At 37.7% G+C, this 26,016-nt stretch overlaps 1 protein-coding gene across 3 annotated transcripts in view; it reads left to right on the forward strand.

Annotated features, from left to right (window-relative positions):
• SEL1L2 (SEL1L2 adaptor subunit of ERAD E3 ligase) overlaps positions 1-26,016 on the forward strand; it is a 118,084-nt gene that overhangs the window by 58,501 nt on the left and 33,567 nt on the right. For 2 of the 3 annotated variants that reach the window (XM_049774355.1, XM_049774353.1), the window contains 3 exons: positions 228-284; positions 21,468-21,536; positions 22,350-22,427. In XM_049774355.1, coding sequence (XP_049630312.1) covers positions 228-284; positions 21,468-21,536; positions 22,350-22,427 — 204 coding nt within the window. The remainder of the gene's footprint in view (positions 1-227; positions 285-21,467; positions 21,537-22,349; positions 22,428-26,016) is intronic. The other variant, XM_049774352.1, reaches the window with a different exon arrangement.

The following is a 26,016-nucleotide window of genomic DNA, read 5'->3' on the forward strand; positions in this document are numbered from 1 at the left end:
TGGTACATTGAGTATCTAGAATATGTTTTGTGCTTCCTTTTAAAGACACACCAACTGTATCAAGGATGATAAATATACTTATAGTGAAATCACCAAGTAAAATTGTTCATTCTTTAAATTAATACAATTTAATCTATCATTTTAATTAATGAAATGGTTTTATTAAATAAAATAAAATTTAAAAATTAATAAAACGTTAAAAAATTTTCTAAACTTATTATTTTCAGGTATCTCTTGGACAGTTGCATCTAGTTGGGAGGAAAGGTCTTGATCAAAATTACTATGTAAGTCAATGAAAGGTTTCATTAATGTAGAATGGAGAATATATTGTTGATAGGGGTAAAAATTGCTAGGGAAAACTCATTGATGCTTTCATTAATCATATTTGCCTCCTGTCTGTTGAAGAAGAGCAAAGTTTATCTGCCTTCAAAATTTTTCTACCTTTCTTCAAGTACAAGAAATAGAGGATTGTAGAAGAAGAGTTGAATCAGGAAAATTTTCGTGTTCTAATTTAAAGCTGGGTTCTTCCCATCCAAACTCATCATCGGAATGGATTTTGTTGAAGGCAATATTCCCACCTTCCAGTCTAGGATATGCACTTGGATTCTCTCCAAAGTTAGCCTTGTAAAGTCTACAAGTTTTCTGTTAAGAAACCAAACGAATAGCCTCAGGCCCATTTGTTCAGATTGGGTTGAAACTGCTTCCAGAATATTAGAAATCTTTATAAGCATCTTTAAAAATTACAAAATTCTTTTAAATCATTTTCACCTAACCTTTTAGTCCTTTGAAGTTAGAAAATTAATGAATAATTCAAATTTGTAGTGGAAGGGAAAAAAATGGCAAATCAACTCTATCCTCCAGAGTTCTGGGGTATGATTTTGTCTAGAAGTGCTGTAGTTTCAAGATCTTACATCCCAAGATATCTGAAAGACACTGGTATTCCTTTTAAAAATAGTTTTTTCACAGTCTTTGTTATTTTATGAGTCATATGCTCAATGTCTCAAAGGAAAACAAACTGTTTTTACATTACCTCAGTATCTCCAAGGTGGTTTTGTAAAAGAGTGATTGTGGCAGTCTTAGCACCATCGGTGGTGATGAGGGAGATGAGGACACATTAGCAAGGAGCCTTGAATAAATGGTGTTTCTTTAAGGCTCCTGGGATCAAAGGCAGCTCAAGCAAGTGTACATCTTCAATGTTATGATAAGAGAAAAGTCTGAGCATTTCAGGACAAACCCATTTGCTCATTTTCATGATTCCAAGGAGACCATGTAGACCTTGAGTTGCTTTCTGTTGATTGGCAGCTTTCCAGCCACTGAGATTTTTCACTTAACACTTTCCTTGGCTTCTACAAATGGCGAATTTATACTTTCAATTTTACTTAATATCATTTTATGATTGTGGTGGTGGTACTAAAGTTTGTGTTTTATATGGGGCACAGTAAAACGAGATAAATGTTAATGTTTATTTTGCAAAAAATGTGATAAAACAGGTAGCAGTTGAAATGAGACTATGCAAAACATTACCTTAATGTTAGATTTTAGACTGTAGTGAGCATATCAGATTAATTGTAGGATTAATTATCTTCATGTCATAAATTATTGTAAAAGTACTCAATTGTCAGTTAAGCAGGCTAAAGCAATAATACAGTGGGTAGGGCACCTACCTTGCACATTGCCAACCTGAGTTCTATCCCTGGCATCCTAAGTACTGCTGGATGTGGCCCCAAAATAAAACAGCAACAACAACAAAAAATCCCCTCAGATGGAACACCTAACAACTCTTGTTAAAGTATATAATATCCCACAAAACTAAGCACCTCTGGTCTGCTCCATCTGCCATGAACCCCAGATGGGAGCTTCAGCTACCTGGATCCAAGTCAAATCTGACTGTCACTGAGAATCTATTGGCACAGCCTGGCATTTGGGTCTCACTGAGTTCAGCCAAGCTGTCCCATGGACTTATAGAGGTTCCATCATCTCTGTCTCAGAGACCAGGAGCTCAATTTGGAGAGGTAAACTGTTTTTGAAATTTCATAGCTATAGAAAGGTTGTTAAGTAGAACTCAGGATGGGGCCGGCTCTATGGCACTAGAGGTAAGGTGCCTGCCTTGCCTGAGCTAGCCTAGGACGGACGGCTGTTCGATCCCCCAGCGTTCCATATGGTCCCAAAGCCAGGAGCGACTTCTGAGCGCATAGCCAGGAGTAACCACTGAGCCGTCACCGGGTATGGCCCAAAAAAAAAAAATTAAAAAAAAAAAAAAAAGGCAAAACTCAGGACTTTAGCAGGCAACTTTTTGGATCTTTCCACTGTCTTGCTACCTTTTAATTTTAACTTTATTGTTATTTTAGGAACTGTTATTTTGAATATTGGTTTATGCATACAATGGTCCAAGATAGCCCCTCACAGAGTGTCTGTTTCCCTCCTTCATGTCATATTACCCCTCATCAAAAATTGCCCCCACCCCACTGCATTTTCATCATGTTAGCTCAGTTCTCATGGCCAGTTCTCTTTTTATGTTGTTTTGGGCATTTGTTATTCCTGTACTTTATTTCTTTATATATCCCATATGCAAGAGATCATTCTATATCTGTCCCTTGCCTTCTAACTGACTTGACTAAGCATGATACTTTCCAACTCCATCCATGGTGATACAACTGCATGACTTTGTCTTTTTCTGAGGCCAAGTCATAAGTTGTTATGGATATATACCATCTAGTTTCTGTATCCAATCATTTGTTCCTGGGAAATAACTTGGGTTGTTTCCAGATGTTGGCTCTTGTGAGTGCTACAATGATGATAATAAAGCAAATGTCATTTTTGAATAAATTGGGACCTTGAAGTAGATGCAAAGAAGTGAAAGTACTGGGTCATATTGGAGCTCAATTCTTAGTTTTTTTTATTAGTATCCATATTGTTTTCCTAAAAGGTTGAAATAGTTGACATCCCACCAACAGTTGATGGCAGTTTCTTTGGTCCCTTTATAAAGTGTTTCCATCTCACTGATGTTAGACAATATCTTTGTTTTAATTTACATTTCTCTGATGCAGAACAAATTTTCATATACCTACTGACCATATATATCACTTCTTTGGGAGGGGGGTGGGTCATACCCAGTGCCACTCCTGTCTCTGTGCTCAGAAATTGCTCCTGGCTGGCTCAGGGGACCATATGGATTCTTCCAAGGTTGGCTACATGCAAGGCGAATACCCTACTGCTGTGCGATAGCTCCGGCCCTATATCACTTCTTTTATTTATTTAGTCCATCTTGGACTGGATTAGTCCTAATGGGGCTTTGGGAACCATCTACAGTACAGATCCCTAGTCTGTTTTTTTGTTTGTTTGTTTGTTTGTTTTTTGGTTTTTGGGTCACACCCAGCGGTGCTCAGGGGTTACTCCTGGCTGTCTGCTCAGAAATAGCTCCTGGCAGGCACGGGGGACCATATGGGACACCGGGATTCGAACCAACCACCTTAGGTTCTGGATTGGCTGCTTGCAAGGCAAGCACCGCTGTGCTATCTCTCCGGGCCCCCTGTCTGTTTTATACACAGGCAAGTACAGGAATCTCTGCTGTACTCTTTCCAGCATCTCTCTCTCCCTCTCTCATCTTTCTATTTCTCAATCCCTCCCTCTCTCTCATCAAAAGAAAGGGGATGGAGAAAATAAGAAAAAGAGAAAACATGGGGCTGGAGCAGTGGCACAAGCAGTAGGGTGTTTGCTTTGCACATAGCTGACCTAAGACGGACCATGGTTCCATCCCCTGGCGTCCCATATGGTCCCAAGCCAGGAGCAATTTCTGAGTGCAGAGCCAGGAGTAACCCCTGAGCATCACCAGTTGTGGCCAAAAAAAAAAGAAAGAAAGAAGGAAGGGAGGGAGGAAGGAAGGAAGGAAGGAAGGAAGGAAGGAAGGAAGGAAGGAAGGAAGGAAGGAAGGAAGGAAGGAAGGAGGAGGAAGGAAGGAAGGAGGAAGGAAGGGAGGGCGGAAGGAAGGAAGAGAGGGAGGGAGGGAAGGAGAGGGGGAGGGAGGAAGAAAGGAAGGAAGGAAGGAAGGAAGGGAGGGAGGGAGGGGAGGGAGGGAGGGAGGAGAGAGAGAGAAAGAAAGAGATAAGAAAGAAAGAAAGAAGAAAGAAGAAAGAAAAGAAAGAAGAAAGAAAGAAAAGAAAGAAAGAAAGAAGAAAGAAAGAAAGAAAGAGATAGAAAGAAAGAAAGAAAGAAAAAAAAGAAAGAAAGAAAGAAAGAAAGAAAGATAAGAAAGAAAAGAAAGAAAGAAAGAAAGGAGAGAAAGAGAGAGAGAGAAAAGAGAAAGAAAGAAGAAAGAAAGAGAAAGAAAGAAAGAAAGAAAGAAAGAAAGAAAGAAAGAAAGAAGAAAGAAAGAAAGAAGAAAGAAAGAAAGAGAAAGAAAAAAGAAAGAAGAAAGAAACGAAGAAAGAAAGAAGAAAGAAATAAATATAAAGAAAGAGAAAGAAAGAAAGAAAAAAGTGAGAAAGAAAGAAAGAAAGAAAGAGAAAGAAAGAGAAAAAGAAAGAAAGAAAGAAAGAAAAAGAAAGAAAGAAAGAAAGGAAGGAAGGAAGAAAGAAAAAGAAAGAAGAAAGAAAGAAAGAAAGAAGAAAGAAAGAAAGAAAGAAAGAAAGAAAGAAAGAAAGAAAGAAAAAGAAAGAAGAAAGAAAGAGAAGAAAGAAAGAAAGAAAGAAAGAAAGAAAAGAAGAAAGAAAGAAAGAAAGAAAGAAAGAAAAAGACAAAGAAAGAAAGAAAGAAAGAAAGAAAGAAAGAAAGAAAAGAGAGAAAAAACGAAAGAAAGAGAGAGAAAGAAAAGAAAGAAAAGAGGGACCATGGGCTTCTCACGGGCACCTTGTGTATGGGCCCAGGAGGCAAATGTGCTGTACTTTTTCTTTAAGAGACTCAATTTCTTTTTATGTTTGTTTTGTTTTTGTTTTGCGGTCACACCTTGTGGCGCTCAAGAGTTACTCCTGGCTTTGTGCTCAGAAATCGCTTCTGGGGTGGGGGCATATTTGTGATACCAGGAATTAAACTCTGTCTGTCCTGAGTAGGCCACATGTAAGACAAACGCCATACGGCTGTACTATAGCTCTGGTTTGGTTTTGTTTTCTTTCTTTCTTCTCTTAAATTTATATTTATAACTTCTAGACAGGGGCTCATCCCTGCCTTTTTTTTTCCTAAAAGAACCATAGAATATAAGTCATCTTGTTCTACCTCATAAATTGAGTGGATGGTACCAGAGGCAAGCAGTCTCACAAACATTGAGTGTTCTTTTTTATAACTAAAACCCAACCACAAACATGTTTGTAATCAGGTGCAAAATAAAGATATTTAAATTTAAAATATTGATCAGATCTAAATGTCCAACCCAAAGTCAACGACAATAGAATCAAAAGACCCAAACTAAAACAAGCTATACACAAAAGTGACCTGTTACACTAGCATTCCAGGGGGCCAAAGGTATGGGATGCATGATGGGAACAGTGGCTGAGGGAGGTTAACATTGATGGTGGGAATTGCCCTAATTCACTATCACTATGTAAATTAAACATAACTGTGAAAGACTTGTAATTCACATTGATCTCAATAAAAAGTATTTTAAAAAAAGAAATAAAAAAATAAAAACCTCAATTCATTTTGACCAACCACTTCCTGTTGGAAAACCACTGAACTACTGGACCACAAATTCAAAAAAGACAGAGTCCAAAAATGCCCATGTTTTAAGCACAATGTAGAGCAGAAGAAAGGGCTTATTATTTCTGTTCCCTTCTACCTGATAAGCTCAAACTTGCATAGAAGGAACCAAATCTTAGCACTGTCAAGGTCTCAAATCTTAACAATGGTAGGCTTATTTGTCATTTAGCATGTGACCTAGAACAACAGTTATTTAATTCATTATTTTAGCAGGTCAATAATTTTCAGCTATTGGCCAAACTCCAACTATTGCCAAATATTTGATTGAGAAATTCTGTCCAGGGATCCCCTGTTTGGGACATCAGGCAGGGAAAAGCCACGAATCTACGCCCACCCAGTGGGGCCCAACTGTGAGTGCTACCTGTAAATGTCTGTCTACTGTCCTCCTGCATGAAACTCTTGGGAGTGGGGCAAAAGAGGCTCCAGAAACTTGCTCTCCCGGAGGCCATTTCCAGGGAAGGACTTCAGAACATAAAAACCGGCAGACTGTTGCAGAAGCCGGATCCCCTGTTTGGGATATCAGGCGGGGAAAAGCCACGAATCTATGCCCGCCCAGTGGGGCCCAACTGTGAGTGCTACCTGTAAATGTCTGTCTACTGTCCTCTTGCATGAAACTCTTGGGAGTGGGGCAAAAGAGGCTCCAGCAGAGCAAGGCTGCTCCGCTTCGCTACGCGGCCATGTGCTCCTTCTAAGAAAAGAACACCATCGCAACAAGAAGAAAAAATCAAACTAAGAACTGTGCTATATCACAGAAGCAAGCATTTCTCTCCAGACTGTCTTCCTGTTGCATGCTCGGGCCTAAGATTTGATCCAGTGTGAGGCTTCATCCACGGAGGACTCCCCTCCCTTAGAGGCAAGTCAGCCCATCCAAAAAGGGCGGAGCCAGAGGAGTGTGCAGCCTACATAATATAGACAATGAATACCACCACAACACGTAGAAAAACCCACAATACAAGTGTGAAAATGGGGAAACAACACAGGCCAGCATCAGACATAGAGAATGAAGATGACAATTCTGATGACCAGATAATGACCAACCAACTAATCAAACTCTCAGATAAGGAATTTAGACTAGCAATATGGAAGATTCTCAAAGAACTCAAAGAAACCATGGATCGAGTTGAACAGAACACTAATAAGAACCAAGAAAATATGAAGACAGAAATCACAAAACTCCAAACTGAAATAACATGTCAACTAACAGGCATGAAAAACTCAGTAAACGAAGTGAATGACAAAATGGATAAGCTCTGGGACAGGGTATCAGAAGCTGAGAATAGACTTGGTGCTTTGGAAGATGAGATACATAACAATTCCATACAGCAGGAGAGATTGGAAAAAAAAAACTTAAAGCAAAAGAGCAGACAGTGGAAAAATTAGTCAAAGAATGGGAACAGATGAAAATAGAAGTCTATGATAAGATCAACAGAAACAACTTAAGAATCATTGGAGTCCCAGAGACCCAGAAAGAAAATTCCCAGGAAGAATCAATGGTCAAGAACATCATTAAAGAGAAATTTCCAGAGCTAAAGAATTTTTGTGATCAAATCCTTCATGCCAGAAGAGTACCAACCAAAAGAGACCCCAGAAAAAACACCCCAAGACAGTTCCTAGTCACAATGACAAATCCCACAGATAGAGACAGAATTCTAAAAACAGCAAGATCAAAAGGGGAAATTACATTCAAGCAAGCATCCTTGAGATTTACAGCAGACCTGTCACCAGAAACACTCAATGCCAGAAAGCAGTGGTGGGATATTGTGACAAGACTGAATGAAATGAATGCTTCACCCAGAATACTATACCCAGCAAAACTCACTTTCCAGTTTGACGGAAGAATACATGGTTTCACAGAAAAAAGCAGCTCAGAAACTTTACAGACACAAAACCAGTCTAAAGAAAAAAACTGAAAGACCTAATTTAAGACAAGACTAACCAAAAAACACAACAAATTTCGATATAAAGATGGCATTAAATCCCAGGACAATTCTTTCTCTCAACGTCAATGGACTAAATGCACCAGTCAAGAGACACAGAGTGGCTAAATGGATCAAAAAACTCAATCCAACCTTCTGCTGCCTACAAGAAACGCACCTGAATAGTCAGAACAAACATAGACTCAAAATAAAAGGCTGGAGAAAAATTATCCAAGCAAACAACACCCATAAAAAAGCTGAAGTGGCCATACTAATATCAGATAATGCAAACTTTATACTCAGGAAGGTTGTAAGGGACAAAGATGGACATTTTATATTAATCAAGGGGTATGTAGAGCAGTAAGAAATAACTCTCCTAAACATATATGCACCGAATGAGGGGCCAGCAAAATATTTAATACAACTGTTGACAAATCTGAAAAATAATATCAATAACAACACAATAATTGTGGGGGACCTTAACACGGCTTTGTCAACACTGGATAGGTCAACCAGACTGAAACCCAACAAGAATATACTAGACCTGAGGAGAGAAATGGAAGAAAGAGGCCTAGTGGATATATATAGGACACTCCATCCCCAGAAACCTGGATACACATTCTTCTCCAATGTACATGGGACATTCTCCAGGATAGACTACATGCTGGCACATAAAACATACCTCCATAATATCAAGAGGATAGAAATTTTGCAGACTACCTTTGCTGACCACAAGGCTCTGAAATTATTTGTGAATTCCAAAGGGACTCAGAAGAAAAACCTTAACACCTGGAAGTTAAACAGCCTCATACTCAATAATCATTAGGTCCGAGATGAAATCAAGGAGAAAATCAAAAGGTTCCTGGAAACAAATGACAATAAAGACACAAACTATCAGAACTTATGGGACATAGCAAAAGCAGTACTGAGAGGAAAATTTATAGCTTTGCAAGCACACATCAGGAAGGAAGAAGGAGCTTACCTGAGTAGCTTAATGACACAGCTAATAGAACTAGAAAGTGCTCAACAAAAGGACCCAAAAATAGGAACACAGAAGGAAATAACAAAGCTGAGAGCAGAAATCAATGAAGTGGAAACCCAAAAAACAATCCGAAAGATCAACAAAAGCAGAAGTTGGTTCTTTGAAAAAATAAACAAGATTGATAGACCACTGGCAAACCTAACAAAGAGAGAGAGAGAGAAACTTGATAACTCGTATTAGGAATGAAAAAGGAGAGATCACTACTGATATGACAGAGATTCAAAGGGTAATCAGAAACTGCTTTGAGAAACTCTATGCCACTACAAATGAGAACCTGGAAGAAATGGATAAATTCTTGGACTCATAATCTTCCACGGTTGAAGGAAGAGGATGTAGCATATCTAAACACCCCAATCACCATTGATAAAATTAAAATGGTAATCAAAGGTCTGCCGAAAAACAAAAGCCCAGGCCAAGATGGATTCACTAATGAATTCTTTCAAACTTTCCAAGAGGAACTACTACCAATCCTGGCAAGACACTTTCATGAAATTGAACAAACGGAAACACTTCCAAATAGCTTTTATGAAGCCAACATCATCTTGATACCTAAATCAGACAGAGATGCTACAAAAAAAGAAAATTACAGACCAATATCGCTGATGAATGCAGATGCAAAGATCCTCAACAAAATCCTGGCAAATACGATTCAATGCCTCATTAAGAAGATCATCCACTACGATCAAGTAGGCTTCATCCCAGGAATGCAAGGATGGTTTAACATCCGTAAATCTATCAACATCATATACAACATCAATAACAAGAAAAATAAAAACCACATGATCATATCAATAGATGCAGAGAAAGCATTTGATAAGGTCCAACACTCATTCTTGATCAAAACTCTCAGCAAGATGGGAATGGAAGGAACCTTTCTCAATCTAGTTGAAGCCATCTACCACAAGCCAATGGCAAATATTATCCTCAACGGAGAAAAACTAAAAGCCTTCCCTCTAAATTCTGGTACAAGACAAGGGTGTCCTCTCTCACCACTCCTATTCAACATAGCACTGGAAGTACTTGCTATAGCGATTAGGCAAGAAAAAGATATCAAGGGAATCCAGATAGGAAAGGAAGAAGTCAAGCTCTCACTGTTTGCAGATGACATGATACTCTACTTAGAAAACCCTAAAGACTCTACCAAAAAGCTTCTAGAAACAATAGACTCATATAGCAAGGTGGCAGGCTACAAAATTAACACACAAAAATTAATGGCCTTTCTATACACCAATAGTAATAAGGAAGAAATGGACATTAAGAAAACAACCTCATTCACAATAGTGCCACACAAACTCAAATATCTATGAGTCAACTTGACTAAAAACGTGAAGGACCTATACAAAGAAAACTATAAAACTCTGCTCCAAGAAATAAGAGAGGACACGCGGAAATGGAAACACATACCCTGCTCGTGGATTGGCAGGATTAACATCATCAAAATGGCAATACTCCCCAAAGCATTATACAGATTTAATGATATCCCTCTAAAGATACCCATGACATTCTTCAAAGAAGTGGATCAGGCACTTTTGAAATTCATTTGGAACAATAAACACCCTCGAATAGCTAAAGCAATCATTGGGAAAAAGAATATGGGAGGAATTACTTTCCCCAACTTTAAACTTTACTACAAAGCAATAGTTATCAAAACAGCATGGTATTGGAATAAGGACAGGCCCTCAGATCAGTGGAATAGGCTTGAATACTCAGAAAATGTTCCCCAGACATACAATCACCTAATGTTTGATAAAGGAGAAAGAAATCCTAAATGGAGCAAAGAAAGCCTCTTCAACAAGTGGTGTTGGCAAAATTGGATAGCTGCTTGCAAAAAAATTGAACTTAGACCCCCAGCTATCATCATGTACGAAGGTAAAATCCAAATGGATTAAAGACCTCGATATCAGCTCCAAAAGCATAAGATATATAGAACAGCACATAGGCAAGACACTCCAGGACATTACAGGCATCTTCAAGGAGGAAACTGCACTCTCTAAGCAAGTGAAAGCAGAGATTAACAGATGGGAATATATTAAGCTGAGAAGCTTCTGCACCTCAAAGGAAATAGTGCCCAGGATATAAGAGCCACCCACTGAGTGGGAGAAACTATTCACCCAATACCCATCAGATAAGGGGCTAATCTCCAAAATATACAAGGCACTGACAGAACTTTACAAGAAAAAAACATCTATTCCCATCAAAAAATGGGGAGAAGAAATGAACAGACACTTTGACTAAGAAGAAATACAAATGGCCAAAAGACACATGAAAAAGTGCTCCACATCACTAATCATCAGGGAGATGCAAATCAAAACAACGATGAGATACCACCTTACACCACAGAGAATAGCACACATCACAAAGAATGAGAATAAACAGTGTTGGCGGGGATGTGGAGAGAAAGGAACTCTTATCCACTGCTGGTGGGAAGGCCGTCTAGTTCAACCTTTATGGAAAGCAATATGGAGATTCCTCCAAAAACTTGAAATCGAGCTCCCATATGATCCAGCTATACCACTCCTAGGAATATACCCTAGGAACACAAAAATACAGTACAAAAACCCCTTCCTTACACCTATATTTATTGCAGCACTATTTACCATAGCAAGACTCTGGAAACAACCAAGATGCCCTTCAACAGATGAATGGCTAAAGAAACTGTGGTACATATACACAGTGGAATATTATGCAGCTGTCAGGAGACATGAAGTCATGAAATTTTCCTATACATGGATGTACACGGAATCTATTATGCTGAGTGAAATAAGTCAGAGAGAGAAAAACGCAGAATGGTCTCACTCATCTATGGGTTTTAAGAAAAATGAAAGACATTCTTGCAATAATAATTTTCAGACACAAAAGAGAAAAGAGCTGGAAGTTCCAGCTCACCACAGGAAGCTCACCACAAAGAGTGATGAGTTTAGTTAGAAAAATAACTACATTTTGAACTTTCCTTATAATGAGAATGTATGAGGGAAATGGAGAGCCTGTTTAGAGTACAGGCGGGGGTCGGGTGGGGAGGAAGGAGACTTGAGACATTGGTGATGGGAATGTTGCACTGGTGATGGGTGGTGTTCTTTACATGACTGCAACCCAAAAACAATCATGTATGTAATCAAGGTGTTTAAATAAAAAATAAAAATAAAAATAAAATAAAGCATCCTAAAAATGTTAGCCTAAATATCTAAAAAAAAAAAAAAAAGATGATCACTTTCCAAGTATATTATGTGCTTACCAAGCAGTTACCAGAGTGTCCAACCCCAAGAACTGATGCTGCTACTTGCATTTTATGAATAGATTAAATGGGGAGGAGAGATTGCCATGTATCCTTCTTTCCTCTGGTTTTATCCCCAGAACTGTTTATTTCCAATATCCCTATCTCCACAGCCCAAAAATAAATAAATAAATAAATAAATAAATAAATAAATAAATAAATAAATAAATTGAATGAGTATTCATCTAAATACCAACACTGAGAGCCCTTTTTAGTGCAACTTCAATTTTTGTTGTGTTTTCTTTTTTATTTTATTTTCTTACTTTTTTTTGGAACACATGTGGATATACTCTTGGCTCTGTACTCAGGGATCACTCCTTGCTGGATTTGGGGAACCAAAGGGAATGCTGAGGATCAAACCCAGACCTCCTACATGCGTGGAAAGCATCTTACCTCCTGGACTATCTAGCCCATTGTATTTTTTTAATATAATTTTTATTTTGATCATAGTGGTTTACATATTGTTGACAATAATATTTTAGGTATATATTTACATAAAATCAGGGGGAATTCCCATCCCTAAATTGTCCTCCCTACACCTCCGTTTTTGTCCTACCTCCCATTTCCTCTTCCCTCACCCCCAGGGCGTCTAGAATATGTGGTCCCCTCTGTATCTAACCTACTACTTAGTAGTCTTGCATCAGTTTGGTCTTGATGCCTCCCTTATTTCCCCCTCTAAGTGGGGGCAGGGCTAGCTAGTTCAAGTTGCGTGGTTTTGCCTGAAAAAGAGAAAATAAATAAACTGGGGGTAAAAGTCTAATACCCCGAAAATGGGCAGAATCCTTCTAGAGGTTCTCATCATCGATTTGGGAAATGAATGAGAAAAAGAAGGTGAAACACTCCACCAGTACCAAAAGAAGTGTCAAATATCCAGTGAGGACTCCAGCTATATCGATAAGCACCACATAAGACAGATAAAAAAACATAACAAAACAAAACAAACAAAAAACAAAAACAAACAAAAAACAAACAAAAAAACACGCCTTGGTCTTGAAATAAGAAACATGGCGTAGCACATATCGAAAGAAAAGAAAGGAAGAGAAAAAAAAATAAGGATAATTGGGGACAACAATTTCAATAATACATTGTATTTTTTACCAGAGTTTAAATACCATGAGCTTTGACACAATCTCAAACGCCTGAAATAAAACAAATGTTACTTGTTAAAAAAAAAAAAAGAGAGAGAGAGAGAGAGAAATTCTGTCCAGTTCAAGTTCAACTGATCTTAACTAAATTCACTCATTCACTTATAGCAAGTCAGGGCTGGTTGGTTTAGGGGAGCCACATTGGTGACAGCTAGGATGACTGGGTTGCTTTAAATACTCTTGTCCTCCAGCCATGGCCCAAGATTTTCACATGCAAACTCCAGAGAATATTGTTTTGATCAGCCCTACTCTTCCACGGTGAATCTGTCTCAGTCTATTTTTTTTAACCCAACAATTCTTCCTGAATTTACATGATGAAACTTGTTTACTCTCTTTCTTTCCCAGTAGAATGTTGAGTTCTTGTCTGTTTGTTCACTGCTATTTTCTGTGCTCAGCTTTGTTTCCTGCAATTATCTGCCACAAATTTTGTATTCTTATTTTGTATTCTTTTGTATTCTTAATTTTGTATTCTTATTAAATAAATAAATGATAGTTTCCTAAACAATGTATGTTTCTCCTCAGTGCAAATCACTGAACCAGTGCTTCATCCTACCAAAGAAAATTATTGGGGTAAAGTTATTTCAGTGTTAAAGTTGAATACCTAGAAAATTAAATATCAAAATCTTTGCAAATAGCTTGCCAACCCCTTGCCCCAAGGTTAATTAAATTAATAGCACTCACTTTGTCAACATTGGCAATATTCTTACTCCCCAACCATCAAATTTTTATTATTAAAAATATTGTATATGCAATTCTTGATTACATTATTTTGAATTTCTATATACACATTTTAATATTTGCATATCTAAATATGCTCAGGTTCTGAATCAAATGGATTAGGAAAGTTGGGTATTTGAATTAATACTATTAAATTGATCCTAACATTAGAATTATATCAAATAGATGAGAATTACTTTATTACCCAATATAAGAAAATGCCATGTTTTTCTTACCATGAGATAGACTTTTTTCAAATGTCTAGAGTCTTATGGAGCAAATGCCACTTGCAGCTGAAGCCTAAGTGCAGGAAAGAAGAGCATATACTAATCACTTGTCATCCCCAGTGTTACACCCCTTTATTGCGCAGACACACCACACAGTAGAGCAGTAAGGCTAACCCACTTTCACCGTCACTTTTATTTAAGATTGATTGCTCCTGCGACTTTTTTCATGTACTACTTTAATTTTTTTATTTAAAGAAAATGCATCACATAGTTGATATAACTGGTCATAATACATTTGTTTCAAGATGACAAAAAGTAAAGTTATAAAAAAAGAAAAATAGAAAACTAAAAAAATAAATGGAAGAGAGGAAAAAAAGTTCAGTAGCAAGTAGATTTGTGAAAATTATTGTATCTTCAGACGGTATCTTGCGTTGCACCCTTGGCTTTACAGTTTTTTTTTTCTTGTTTTACTCTGCTAAAACCTATGTGCATCTTATGGTCAGGTGCAGCTTATAGAGCAAAAAATACAATAAGCCAAATGTCATCTTCTTTGAAGATAATTTACAGAATTTAGTCTTAAATAAGTGTTCATAGGGGCCAAAGTGATAGCACAGCAGTAGGGCATTTACCTTGCATGCTGCTAACCCAGGGTTTAATCCCCAGCATCCCATATGGTCTCCTGAGCCTGCCAGGAGCATTTTCTGAGAGCAGAGCCAGAAGTAACCCATAAGTACAACCAGGTATGACCCAACCCCCCCCAAATAAAGAAGTGTTCATTAATATTTTTAAATAAAATTTTTCCTAGGAAAATGTTACTAATTCATTAGAGACTTATTTAAACCAATTGAAAATCATGCTCATTTTTTAAAATGTGTTTTAAAAAATAAATGATAAATATTTAGTATAATTTCTAGAACATCACTATATTTTATCTTTACCTGAAAAATCATCAATTATAATTTTGTTTATTTTGTTTTATTAAAAAAATGTTACCAATACAAATTAATATGTTGCCATCAATAATAAGACATGAAGAGATATGGGAGGAATCAGAGATTACTTCCATTTTTTTGTTTTTAAATGAGTAGTTATATTGAACAGGAGGAATATTCCAGGATGATTATTTGCTTCTGAGTAATTAATTTTCTTCTAAAGTTCCAATCTAGCTTTCCAGAATGTAATCTTTCTCTGTTGATTTTCTATGATCAAATATTTGAGAACCAAATGCTGAGACAGAACTTTAAAAATGATGTCATGGGATTCACAACTGGAGAGACAGAGGAGACCTGTCGGCTTTGCATGTGTCTCTACTCTTCTGTCTCCTGAATCTATCCTGAGAGGGCCAGGAAGGGCCCAGCAAAAACTGTCTCCTAGAGGTTCTGGAAGAGCATGGCTGCTCTGCTTTGAGACCACACACTCTTTCTAACTAATGAACCCCACCATAACGCAGAAAAAAATCACAATACAAATGTGACAATGGAGAATCCTCACAGGCAAACACCATACACAGATAATGAAGATGATAGCTCTGATGACCCAAAAAATACCAACCAACTGATTAATCTCTCAAATAAGGAGTTTAGAATAGAAATATGGAGGATCCTCATGAAATCAAAGAAAACATAGTTCTAGCTGAACAGAACACAAAGAAAAAAATCAGAAAACTCCAAACTGAAATAACATATCTGAAAGACATAGTAGCTGAACTGAAAACCTCAATGGAAAACCTCTCCAACATGGTAACAGCAGCCTAGGACAGATTGAGTGAACTAGAAGATGAAACACAGAATAACTCCATATAGTAAAAGAGATTGGAAAAGAACCTTAATGCAAATGATCAGACAATGGAAAAAGTACTCAAGGAATGTGAACAGATGAAAATAGAAGTCTTGATAAACTCAACAGAAACAACATAGAAATTATTGGAGTCCCAGAGGCCCAGGAAGGAGATTCCCAGGAAGAATGAACAAAGACATCATCACAGAGAAACTCCCAGAGCTAAAGACTGCATGTAATCAAAACTTGCATGCTCGAAGAGTACCAGCTAAAGAGACCCAAAGAAAAACATCCCAAGACACATCCTCATTAAAACATACCTCCATAAAATCAAGAGGATAGAAATTTTGCAGGCTACCTTTGCTGACCACAAGGCTCTGAAATTATAAGTGAAGTACAAAGAGACACAGAAAAAAAATTTTAACACCTAGAAATTAAACAGCCTACTACTGAACAGCCAGTGGGTCTGAGATGAAATCAAAGAGGAAATCAAAATCTAATTAATTTGGGTTTAATTAAATGGGTTAACCTAAGTCACAATGATGAATCCTACAGATACAGAACACTGAAAGCAGCAAGATCAAAAAGGGAAATTATATTCAAAGGAGCATCCATAAGATTTACAGCAGACATGTCACAAGAAACTCTCAAGGCCAGAAGACAGTGGTGGGATATTGTGACAAGACTGAATGAAATGGATGCTTCACCTAGAATACTGAACCCAGCCCAACTCACGTTCAGGTTTGAAGGAAGGATAAATAGCTTCATGGATAAACAACAGCTCAGAAACTTTACAGATGCAAAAGCATCCTTAAAGGAAAAACTGAAAGGTCAACTTTAAGATAAGACAGACCAACAGACACACCAAACTTATACACAAAGATGACATTAAGTTTTATGACAGGCGCCGGAGAGATAACATGTAGGTAAGGCATTTGCCTTTTATGCAGAAGGTCATTGGTTCGAATCCTGGCATCCCATATGATCCCCCGAGTCTGCCAGAAGCGATTTCTGAGTGTGGAGCCAGGAGTAACCCCTGAGTGATACTGGGTGTGACCCAAAAACCAAAATTAATTAATTAATTAATTAATTAATTTCATGATAATCATCTCCCTCAATGTCAACAGACTAAATGCATTAATTAAGAGACACAGAGTGGCGAAATGGATCAAAAAGATGAATACAACCTTCTGTTGCCTACAGAAAACACACCTGAATAGTCAGGACAAACAGACTCAAAAGGCTGGAGGAAAATTATCCAAGCAAACAACACCCTTAAAAAAGTGGAATGGCCATATTAATATCAGACAACACAAACTTTAGACTCAGAAAAGTTGTAAGGGACAAAGATAGACACTTCATACTAATCAAAGGATATGTGCAACAGGAAGAAATCGCACTACTAAACATCTATGCACCCAATGAGAGACCAGAAAGATATCTAACACAATGATTGACAAAATTGAAAGAGGACATCATTAATAACACAATAATTGTGGGAGACCTCAACACGGCCCTGTCAACACTTAATAGGTCAACTAGACTGAACCCAACAAAAATATACTAGACCTGCAAAGAGAAATGGAAGAGGCCTAGTAGATATATATAGGACACTGCATCTTCAGAAACCTGGATACACATTCTTCTTCAATGTACATAGGTCATTCTCCAGGATAGACCTATATGCTGGCACATAAAACATACCTACATAAAGTCAAGAGGATAGAAATTTTGCAGGCAACCTTCACTGACCACAAGGCTCTGAAATTATATGTGAACTACAAAGAGATGCAGAAGAAAAATCCCTGTCCTTCGGGCTTGGGAGGGTCTCTCTCCCTTCCTGGAGCAGGATTTTTAGCCGGCACGGGCGGCCAGCTGGCAGACCTCCGCATGTGCCAGCGGCCTTTTGGCCTGGCCTAGAGTAGGGGGGCTCGGACCTGGGTCACCCGACCCCCCTCTCCCCCTTTCCTCCGGATCTCCAGGTGGGTTTCTGGGAGGAGCTGATGGGGCACCCTGGGTTTTCCCCACTCCCAGGCCGGCTCCAGAGGTTGGCTCAGGGGGTGGCGTTTGATCTGGGGGGTGGCAGATAACTGCTCAGCTATACTCAGGCTGTCACTTGCAATTTCATACCAGTCTACATTTTGCAAACCACGTGGGGGCTCCTCCCAACCATTAGTACCCCAGATTTACCCTTCTTAACTTCAGTAACACACAGTTTTAATCTCTGACCAAAGACACACAGTAGATCTTACAAATCCCAGAACTATTTAGGACACAAATCGAACACATATTGAACACATATATCTTTTGAATATTTTATGATTATTTTCTTTAACTGCTGTAACTCTCTATATATTCTTCTACCATGATGTTTCTATCCACTTTTCATCTTGTCTTTTCTTTGTAAGCTGTTCAGTAAGGATTGTTGGTGGAACTGTCCCTCAGTTTGATGCCTATGATTGAACTATGTCATGGAAATTGCTTGTCTTGTTCCTATTGCCTCCAGATGCACCAATAACGCTTCATGGCATTGATCCTTGTTTGCATAGACACATTAAAATGGGAAAACACTATACATACAGATTAGTTATTATCTAATAAATCTCATTACAATGTACCTTACACCCTGAACATTGATATAATGACCTGGCACAGGCCTCAGATGAATGGGCATTCTCCATTCACGCTGGAACCAGGCAAGCTATCTACGAAACATCCAAGGTCTTTTATAGCAACAGTTGGAAGCAGTCCTCTACCAGGAAAGACACTACCAAGGGTCTGATATCGACCTCCTAAAAAGACACTTCCGTTTACACTGAGAAGACGTGACAACAACAATGACCTGCGAGAAGACGTGACAACAACAGTGACCTGCTCTACAGGACATGGTTCTCTCTATTGCCCCTTAAGTGTGAGGTGAAACAAGAGGATGCTCTGCACCATCCTGACTGCAATATGGGATATGCAGACTCCAGAATCTTTAATACGGAAGCATGATACCAACAACAGAGACTATGTGAGGAATGGAGGTGTATTGCCACTACAGACGATGACTTGAATTGGACAAATTAGTTTGCCTGGAGCCTAGAGTCAGTCCTGTGCCAGGAAACTTCAGGGGTAGGGTCTCCATGTATTTAGACCATAATTTGTCTTTCCATGTCCCTTATGTTTTGATGGGACTATGCAAACAAATGCCACTTTAATATCGTTTTTTTACTATGTTCCCTTGACTCCAATCCTTAAGAAAAACAACCCACTAAAACTTTTGAGGTTAACTTAAACTAGTAAGCATGTGCATGGAACTAGAGAAATGTACTTTACCCTCAATGTTTAAAGAGTTACATAAGTCTAATATCTTTAGATTATATGGTGTGCTGCTAAGAAATAATATGTACTACAACTGGGGATTTGAGGGACAAAGTAATTGTATTGTACATGGGTTCAGTTTTGTTTTTCTTAATGTTCTTTGGCTGAAAGCTCAAGGCTGGGATATCATCGATGGGACTACTGAGAATCCTGTTTATGGGTGATTGGGCTTCCACTGTAACTTTACGCTGTCCTCTTTCTTTGCATCTTTGTTGTCATAATTAAAATAATAAAAAAAATAAAAAAATAAAAAAATATAACAAGTCCAAAAACTAAAGATGAGGTGAAATATCCTAGTTTAAATAAAGAAGTAGGAACAAAAAATCATTCTTTTCTTTGCCCTTTGGTCATTCAGGCTAGAAATAGGAAGCCTCATTTTCCCAAAAAAAAAAAAAAACAAAAAAAAAAAAACAAAGAGATGCAGAAGAAAAACTTTAACAACTGGAAATTAAACAGTCTACTACTGAACAACAGTGGGTCCAAGATGAAATCAAAGAGGAATTCAAAACTTTTCTGAAAACAAATGACAATAAAGACACAAACTATCAGAATCCGTGAGACACAGAAAAAGCAGTACTGAGAGGAAAATTTATAGCTTTGCAAGCCCACATCAGGAAGGAAGAAGAGGCATACCTGAATAGCTTAACGACACACCTGATAAAATTAGAAAATGATCAGTGGAATAGGCTTGAGTACTCAGAGAATGTTCCCCAGACCTAGAATCATCTAATTTTTTATAAAGGAGCAAGAAATTCTAAATAAAGCAAGGAAAGCCTCATCAACAAGTGGTATTGGCACAACTGGTTAGCCACTTGCAAAAAAGCAAACTCAGATCCCCAGCTAACACCATGTATGAAGGTAAAATCTAAATCGATTAAAGACCTTGATATCAGACTGAAACCATAAGGTATATATAGAACAGCATGTAGGTAAAACACTCCATGACATTGAGACTAAAGACATATCTTATAAGGAAACAGCACTCTCCAAACAAGTGGAAGCAGAGATAAACAGATGGAAATATATTAAGCTGAGAAGCTTCTGCGCCTCAAAGAAAATAGTGCACAAGATACAAGGTGTGGCATGGGGAGGAGAGAGATTTGGGACATTGGTTATGAGAATGTTGCACTGGAGAAAGGGGGGTGTTCTTTACATGACTGAAACCCAACTACAGTCATATTTGTAATCAAGGTGTTTAAATAAAGATTTTTAATAAAAAATTTTTAAATGATGTCATGGAATTATATACTAGAATACTAAATATGATAAGGGAACAAGGTGATTGTATGTCTGGGGAACATTCTTTGAGTACTCAAGTCTATTCCACTGATCTGAGGGTCTGTCTTTATTCCAATACCATGCCGTTTTGATATATATTGCTTTGTAGTACAGTTTAAAGTTGGGGAAAGTAATGCCTCCCATGTTCCTTTTCCAAAGGATTGTTTTAGCTATTCCAGGGTGTTTATTGTTCCAATAATTGTTCTTTCAAGATGTCATGGGTATCTTTAGAGGAATCACATTAAATCTGTATAATGCTTTGGAGAGTGTTGCCATTTCAATGATGTTAATCCTGCCAATCCATGGGCAAGGTATTTGGGAAACTATATATTTTATTCTTGAAGCTTATTTCTTCTATGATTTGAGCAGATAATGGTTCACAAAAGCTCTAAATATATTTTCTGTTAGAATGGGGCTTAGAGAGTGACGTATCAAAGGATAGGTTAGCTTTTATGCATACTAGACTGAGCATTTTATTTAATATAAGGACTTAGTGAGACTCAAAGGATTTGTTGGTTTTCTTCACTTTGATTTAGGAAAAAATCACCCAGAGTTCAGCTCTGTGAAGGCCTTGGTCTTAGCATGAAGCCAGGCCTGTCTGATTTCTTTCATTCTGCTTTAAAACATTAGGATGCTGCATATCCAATCTGGCTAATTGTACAAACTGTCTTATAAATTAAGTGCAAAGTGTCAACATACAAGCCTACTTTTTCAAAATAGACTTTTACTTCTATAGTTAGGATTCATCTGTCCTCCACGAAGCCACATGCCCATCCTGCTTTTCTAAATGTGAGAAACAAGTTCTCACCTCCTAAAATTAAATATGTGATATATATACATATATATGTCACACATATATATACACACACACATCTACATCCCACTTTTCAAGTATATAGTTAAAATAGCACTTGAAACAGTGACTTGACATAGTGGATATTTCATAGATAGTTTTGATGCATGTTGAATGAAATAAAGTTGAGTTTGAGTCTATTTGTAAGTTATGTTTAGTATTTTCAGTAATGTTCTTCTTTTCTTCAGAAAGCATTGTACTACTTCTTAAAAGCAGCAAAGGCTGGGAGTGCAAATGCCATGGCATTTTTAGGAAAGGTATGTGTTCCCTCTGGTTCAATATTTTTCATTTAAATTAAAAACCTAAGTAATGAGTGGCATCTAGAAAATAGAAACAAGAGGCCAGGATAGTCTATCAGTTTCTTGGAAACAGCTGACCAGAGTTTTGAACTACATCTGAGTGTAGCATTCTTGAGTCACCACATGAAAATAATCCCACACAATAGCACTCTTTATCTGAGGTTTGAAAGCAATTTTGAAAGTTCACTTCACCAGGGTTTCTTGGCTGGGTATCACTTCAAACCCCTTTGTTTCCCACAACCTCTGCCCCCAAACAACTGAACCTTCTCCTCTCACCCTCATCCCTTCTTAACAGCAGATGTCAGCTAATTGTGCAGCAAAAATGGGTAGAGGCCTTGACCTAGTCAAGTACCTCAATTCTCCTTAGCCTGAGAATCAGCTACAGGCAGTAGCTGATAAGTTCCTCTGTCCAAAAAAAAAAAGTTCCTCTGTCCATAACTGCCATACACTTGTTTCTGTGCAGTATGTTTGCATTAGTAATCATGTGAATTACTTTATACACTAATATATAGTTCCCATATACACTAAATTTAGATTCACAGAAACATGAGAAAACACAAAAAAGAACCCAAAGTCAATTACTTCAAAATGTTTTCAGTAGTTTGTTTTCTTAGTTTTCCAATTTCTGAAATTGAGGTGAAATTCAAATAATATAACAATTTTTAAGTGTACCATTTAGTCACATTTTCTATAACCCTGTTGTACAGCTATCACCTCTGTGTCTTTTCATCACCCTCAGATGTCTAATTTTTTTTTTACTTTTTCCCCCAGATGTATTTAGAAGGGAATGCTGCAGCACCACAAAATAATGCTACAGCTTTAAAATACTTTTCCATGGCAGCCAGTAAGGTATGTATGTACTCAGTCCCATAGTAAACACAGACAAGATCTTGGCTTTTAGACTGATGACAAAGAGTCATGTGTATTAGAGAAATATCAATATGATAATGATATAGGGAAAATATCAATAATAAAACAGGTCATATGATGAAGAGCAAAGTTCTAGAAACAGAAGCCCCTAGAAGGCCAGTGATGGTTCTCTTGCTCTTAAGACTTTATATAAGAAATAGAACCCCTGGGGTCGGAGAGATAGCACAGCAGTAGGGCATTTGCCTTGCACACATGGTGGTTCAAATCCCGGCATCTCATATGGTCCCCTGTGCCTACCAAGAGCAGTTTCTGAGTGTAGAGCCAGGAGTAACCCCTGAACGCTGTCAGGTGTGACCCAAAAGCCAAAAAACAAACAAAAACAAAAAAAAAATGGAACCGCTCTGTGCCCAATTTCCCTGTCTACTAAATGGGCATCTAAGTATTTACCTCATGTTGTTTTCAAAATTCAATGAATTAATGTGTTTGTCTGTTGTATTACATAGTTCTAAAAGCAATGCCTAGCTATGTCTCAGCATTTATTTTTTGTTTTCTGGGCCTTGTTAGGAGAAAACATTTATAGACAAATGTGAAATAACTAGGAACAAGGATCAAGGGGATTCAGGTGCATGGGTGGTGCTAAGGACGGACAAAACTAAATATCCAAACCATGAAGTCAACGACACTGAAGTCATGGGACTCCACGTTAACAACCAAACTGAAAAAGTTCCTGTTCTGATAGCAGGTTGGGGGAAGGGACAGAGAGGACATGTAATGTACTCTGGGATGGTGGAGAGAGGTTAAAACAGGTGGTGGGATTGGCCCTGAAACATTCCTGGTCTAGAACTCAATTCTGAATAACTTTGTATATCACAATGCCTTAAATTAAAAACAAAAATTTTAAGTAGCGTGCATTTTAAAGCATATCCAAAGCAGAAGGAAGGAATTGGATCTGTGAAGGAATATAAAAATCATGTAAGATGGCATCAGCATCAAGCCTCTAAGTTTTTTGCCTCAGCCCTGAGACAGGATGAAGCTTTTTTTTTTCTCATAAAATTTAGTAGTGTACTCTGAATTTCTTTAGTATAGAAATAATGTCTTCCTTTATTACAACACACTTATTAGCCTAATGTTGATGCATGGCCTTAGTAAACTTTCTATCTTTGGATGTGGAGTAAGACAACAGTTTGTTGTCTTACAATATCCTAATGCAACAATGGCTGTTAGGATGTGCTCAACTCCGGGAATATTCTCAGCACTCCTCAGTTTTTAAAAGCCCACACGCTGCTTTGGGAACCTATTTATAAATGACTAGCAACTCAGGGTGTTGCTATTGTGTCGTAAATTACTGAGAGGGCTGATGTTCTCCCTGGTAATTTATATGACATTGTTGCTCAGCAAGATAGTTATCTAGTGTGCCATTCGATGAGGAGGACAAGACTGAAAAAGAGGCAGAGGATGTAACAGAAGAAGATTGTTTGGAATTTGGCAAATAAAGCTGGTTTGTTAGCTTGAAGAAACAGTCCCAGAAGTTGAGTGCATAAATTAACCCAGCTCCCTAGCGGGTTGTATAGCTAGGATGGATCTGTGCAATTTGTATTCTAAATGTGGGCTGCTTTTCTTCATAGAGAAATCTGAAACTGTTTTTTAAGGTAATTATTCTGAATTACATTAGGTAATGTGGTCATTTATTAAACATCACTTGGACAATGTAAAGGGCTGTTACACCTTCATACATCCATATTTTTAGCACTTTTGGTGGGGGTGGTGGTTGTTGTTGTTGTTGTTGTTTTAGAGGGCCCCTAGCACTTAAGCTTTACTTCTGGCTCTGCACTCAGAAATTACTTCTGGCAATCTCTGAAGACCATATGGGAGGCCAGGGATTGAACCTGAGTCAGCTGCATGCAAGGCAAACACCCTCTGCTCTCTCTGTCTTCAACTCTTGGCACTTTGTAAAAAGCAGTTACTTTTAAAATATGCCATATTTAGATGTACATGGAATCTATTATGCTGAGCGAAATAAGTCAGAGAAAGAGATAGAAAGACAAAGAATGGTCTCACTCATCTATGGGTTTTAAGAAAAATGAAAGACATTCTCGTAATAATAACTTTCAGACACAAAAGAGAAAAGAGCTGGAAGTTACAGCTCACCTCATGAAGCTCACCACAAACAGGGATGAGTTTAGTTAGAGAAATAACTACGTTTTGAACTATCCTAATAATGAAAATGTACGAGGTAAATAGAAAGCCTGTCTAGAGTACAGGCGGGGATTGGGTGGGGAGGAGGGAGATTTGGGACATTGGTGATGGGAATGTTGCGCTGGTGATGGGTGGTGTTCTTTACATGACTGAAACCCAAACAACAATCATGTATGTAATAAATTTGTTTAAATAAAAAAAATAAAAAATAATAAAAAAATAAAATGTGCCATATTTAAATCATATCAGCACCAGAAGGAAAAGCTACAGAGTTTATGACCTATCTTGGCTCATTTACTCATAATTATGATTGTTATAGTAGGTGCTATACATATGTATGTATAGTATGAGACCATGTTCTCTCTTGCTAGGTTCTCTCTCCTGTCTCTCTTTCTCTCTCTCTGTCCTTATAACCACATGAAACTCATCATTCCTTTTTTGTATGCCCTCCTCCCTTTTAGACTCTCCTGTTCTATTTTGCATCCTATTCATCATTCAGAGCAGAGCTCAATCCTGTTTTCCTTCACAGAACCATCCATTCCATCTTGACTCAGCCTCCTCCCTTTTCTGTAATGCATGCATTAAAGGGTCTTCATTCTGTAGAACAAGAACTTAACTGCTTCTATCTTATTCTCTCTGTTATTTGAAGCCCCCCCCCAACTAAAAAGAGACAACGGTTTTAGTCCAAAGGGCAGGCCAAATAAGTAACCTTCAACCAGGCTAAAACTTAACAAAGATATACTGGCTCTGAAATAAAAATAGAAAAGAATGGTTTAGTAGATGTGTAGAGAACTCTTTATTCCCAGAATACTGGTTACACATTCTGTTCCAATGAACATGCTGGGTCATAAAATATATATCCATAAAATCAAAAGAATAGAAATTGTTTATGCTAACTTCTCAGACCATAAAGTACTGAAAATAGAGGTGAGTTACAAGCAGACATGGGGAAATAGCTATATAACCTAGAAGTCAAATATTTACTGCTGAAAAGCCAGTGGATCAGAGATAAAATCAAAAGATTCCTAGAAAGAAATGAGAATGAAGACACAAATTATTATAATCTGTGGAACACAGCAAAAGCGGTATTAAGAGGGAAATTTATAGCTTTGAAGCATTCATAAAAAAAAGGAAGGGCCTACATAAAAAAAAAAAAACCATAATGGCACAGATAAAGAAATCTCATTAAATTGAGCCAAAAGTAATCAGGCAAAAGGAAAAATAAAACTTAGAGCAGAAATTAATAAACTGGACACCCCCAAAAGTTCAAAAGATCAATGAAAGCTAGAGTTGGTTCTAAACAAGATTGATAAATCGTTAACAATACTCAATGAAAGGGAGAGAGAGTACCTGTTGTTGTTGTTTATTAGTC

This window comes from Suncus etruscus, chromosome 6, assembly GCF_024139225.1.
Source record: "Suncus etruscus isolate mSunEtr1 chromosome 6, mSunEtr1.pri.cur, whole genome shotgun sequence".
Lineage (NCBI taxonomy): Eukaryota > Metazoa > Chordata > Mammalia > Eulipotyphla > Soricidae > Suncus > Suncus etruscus.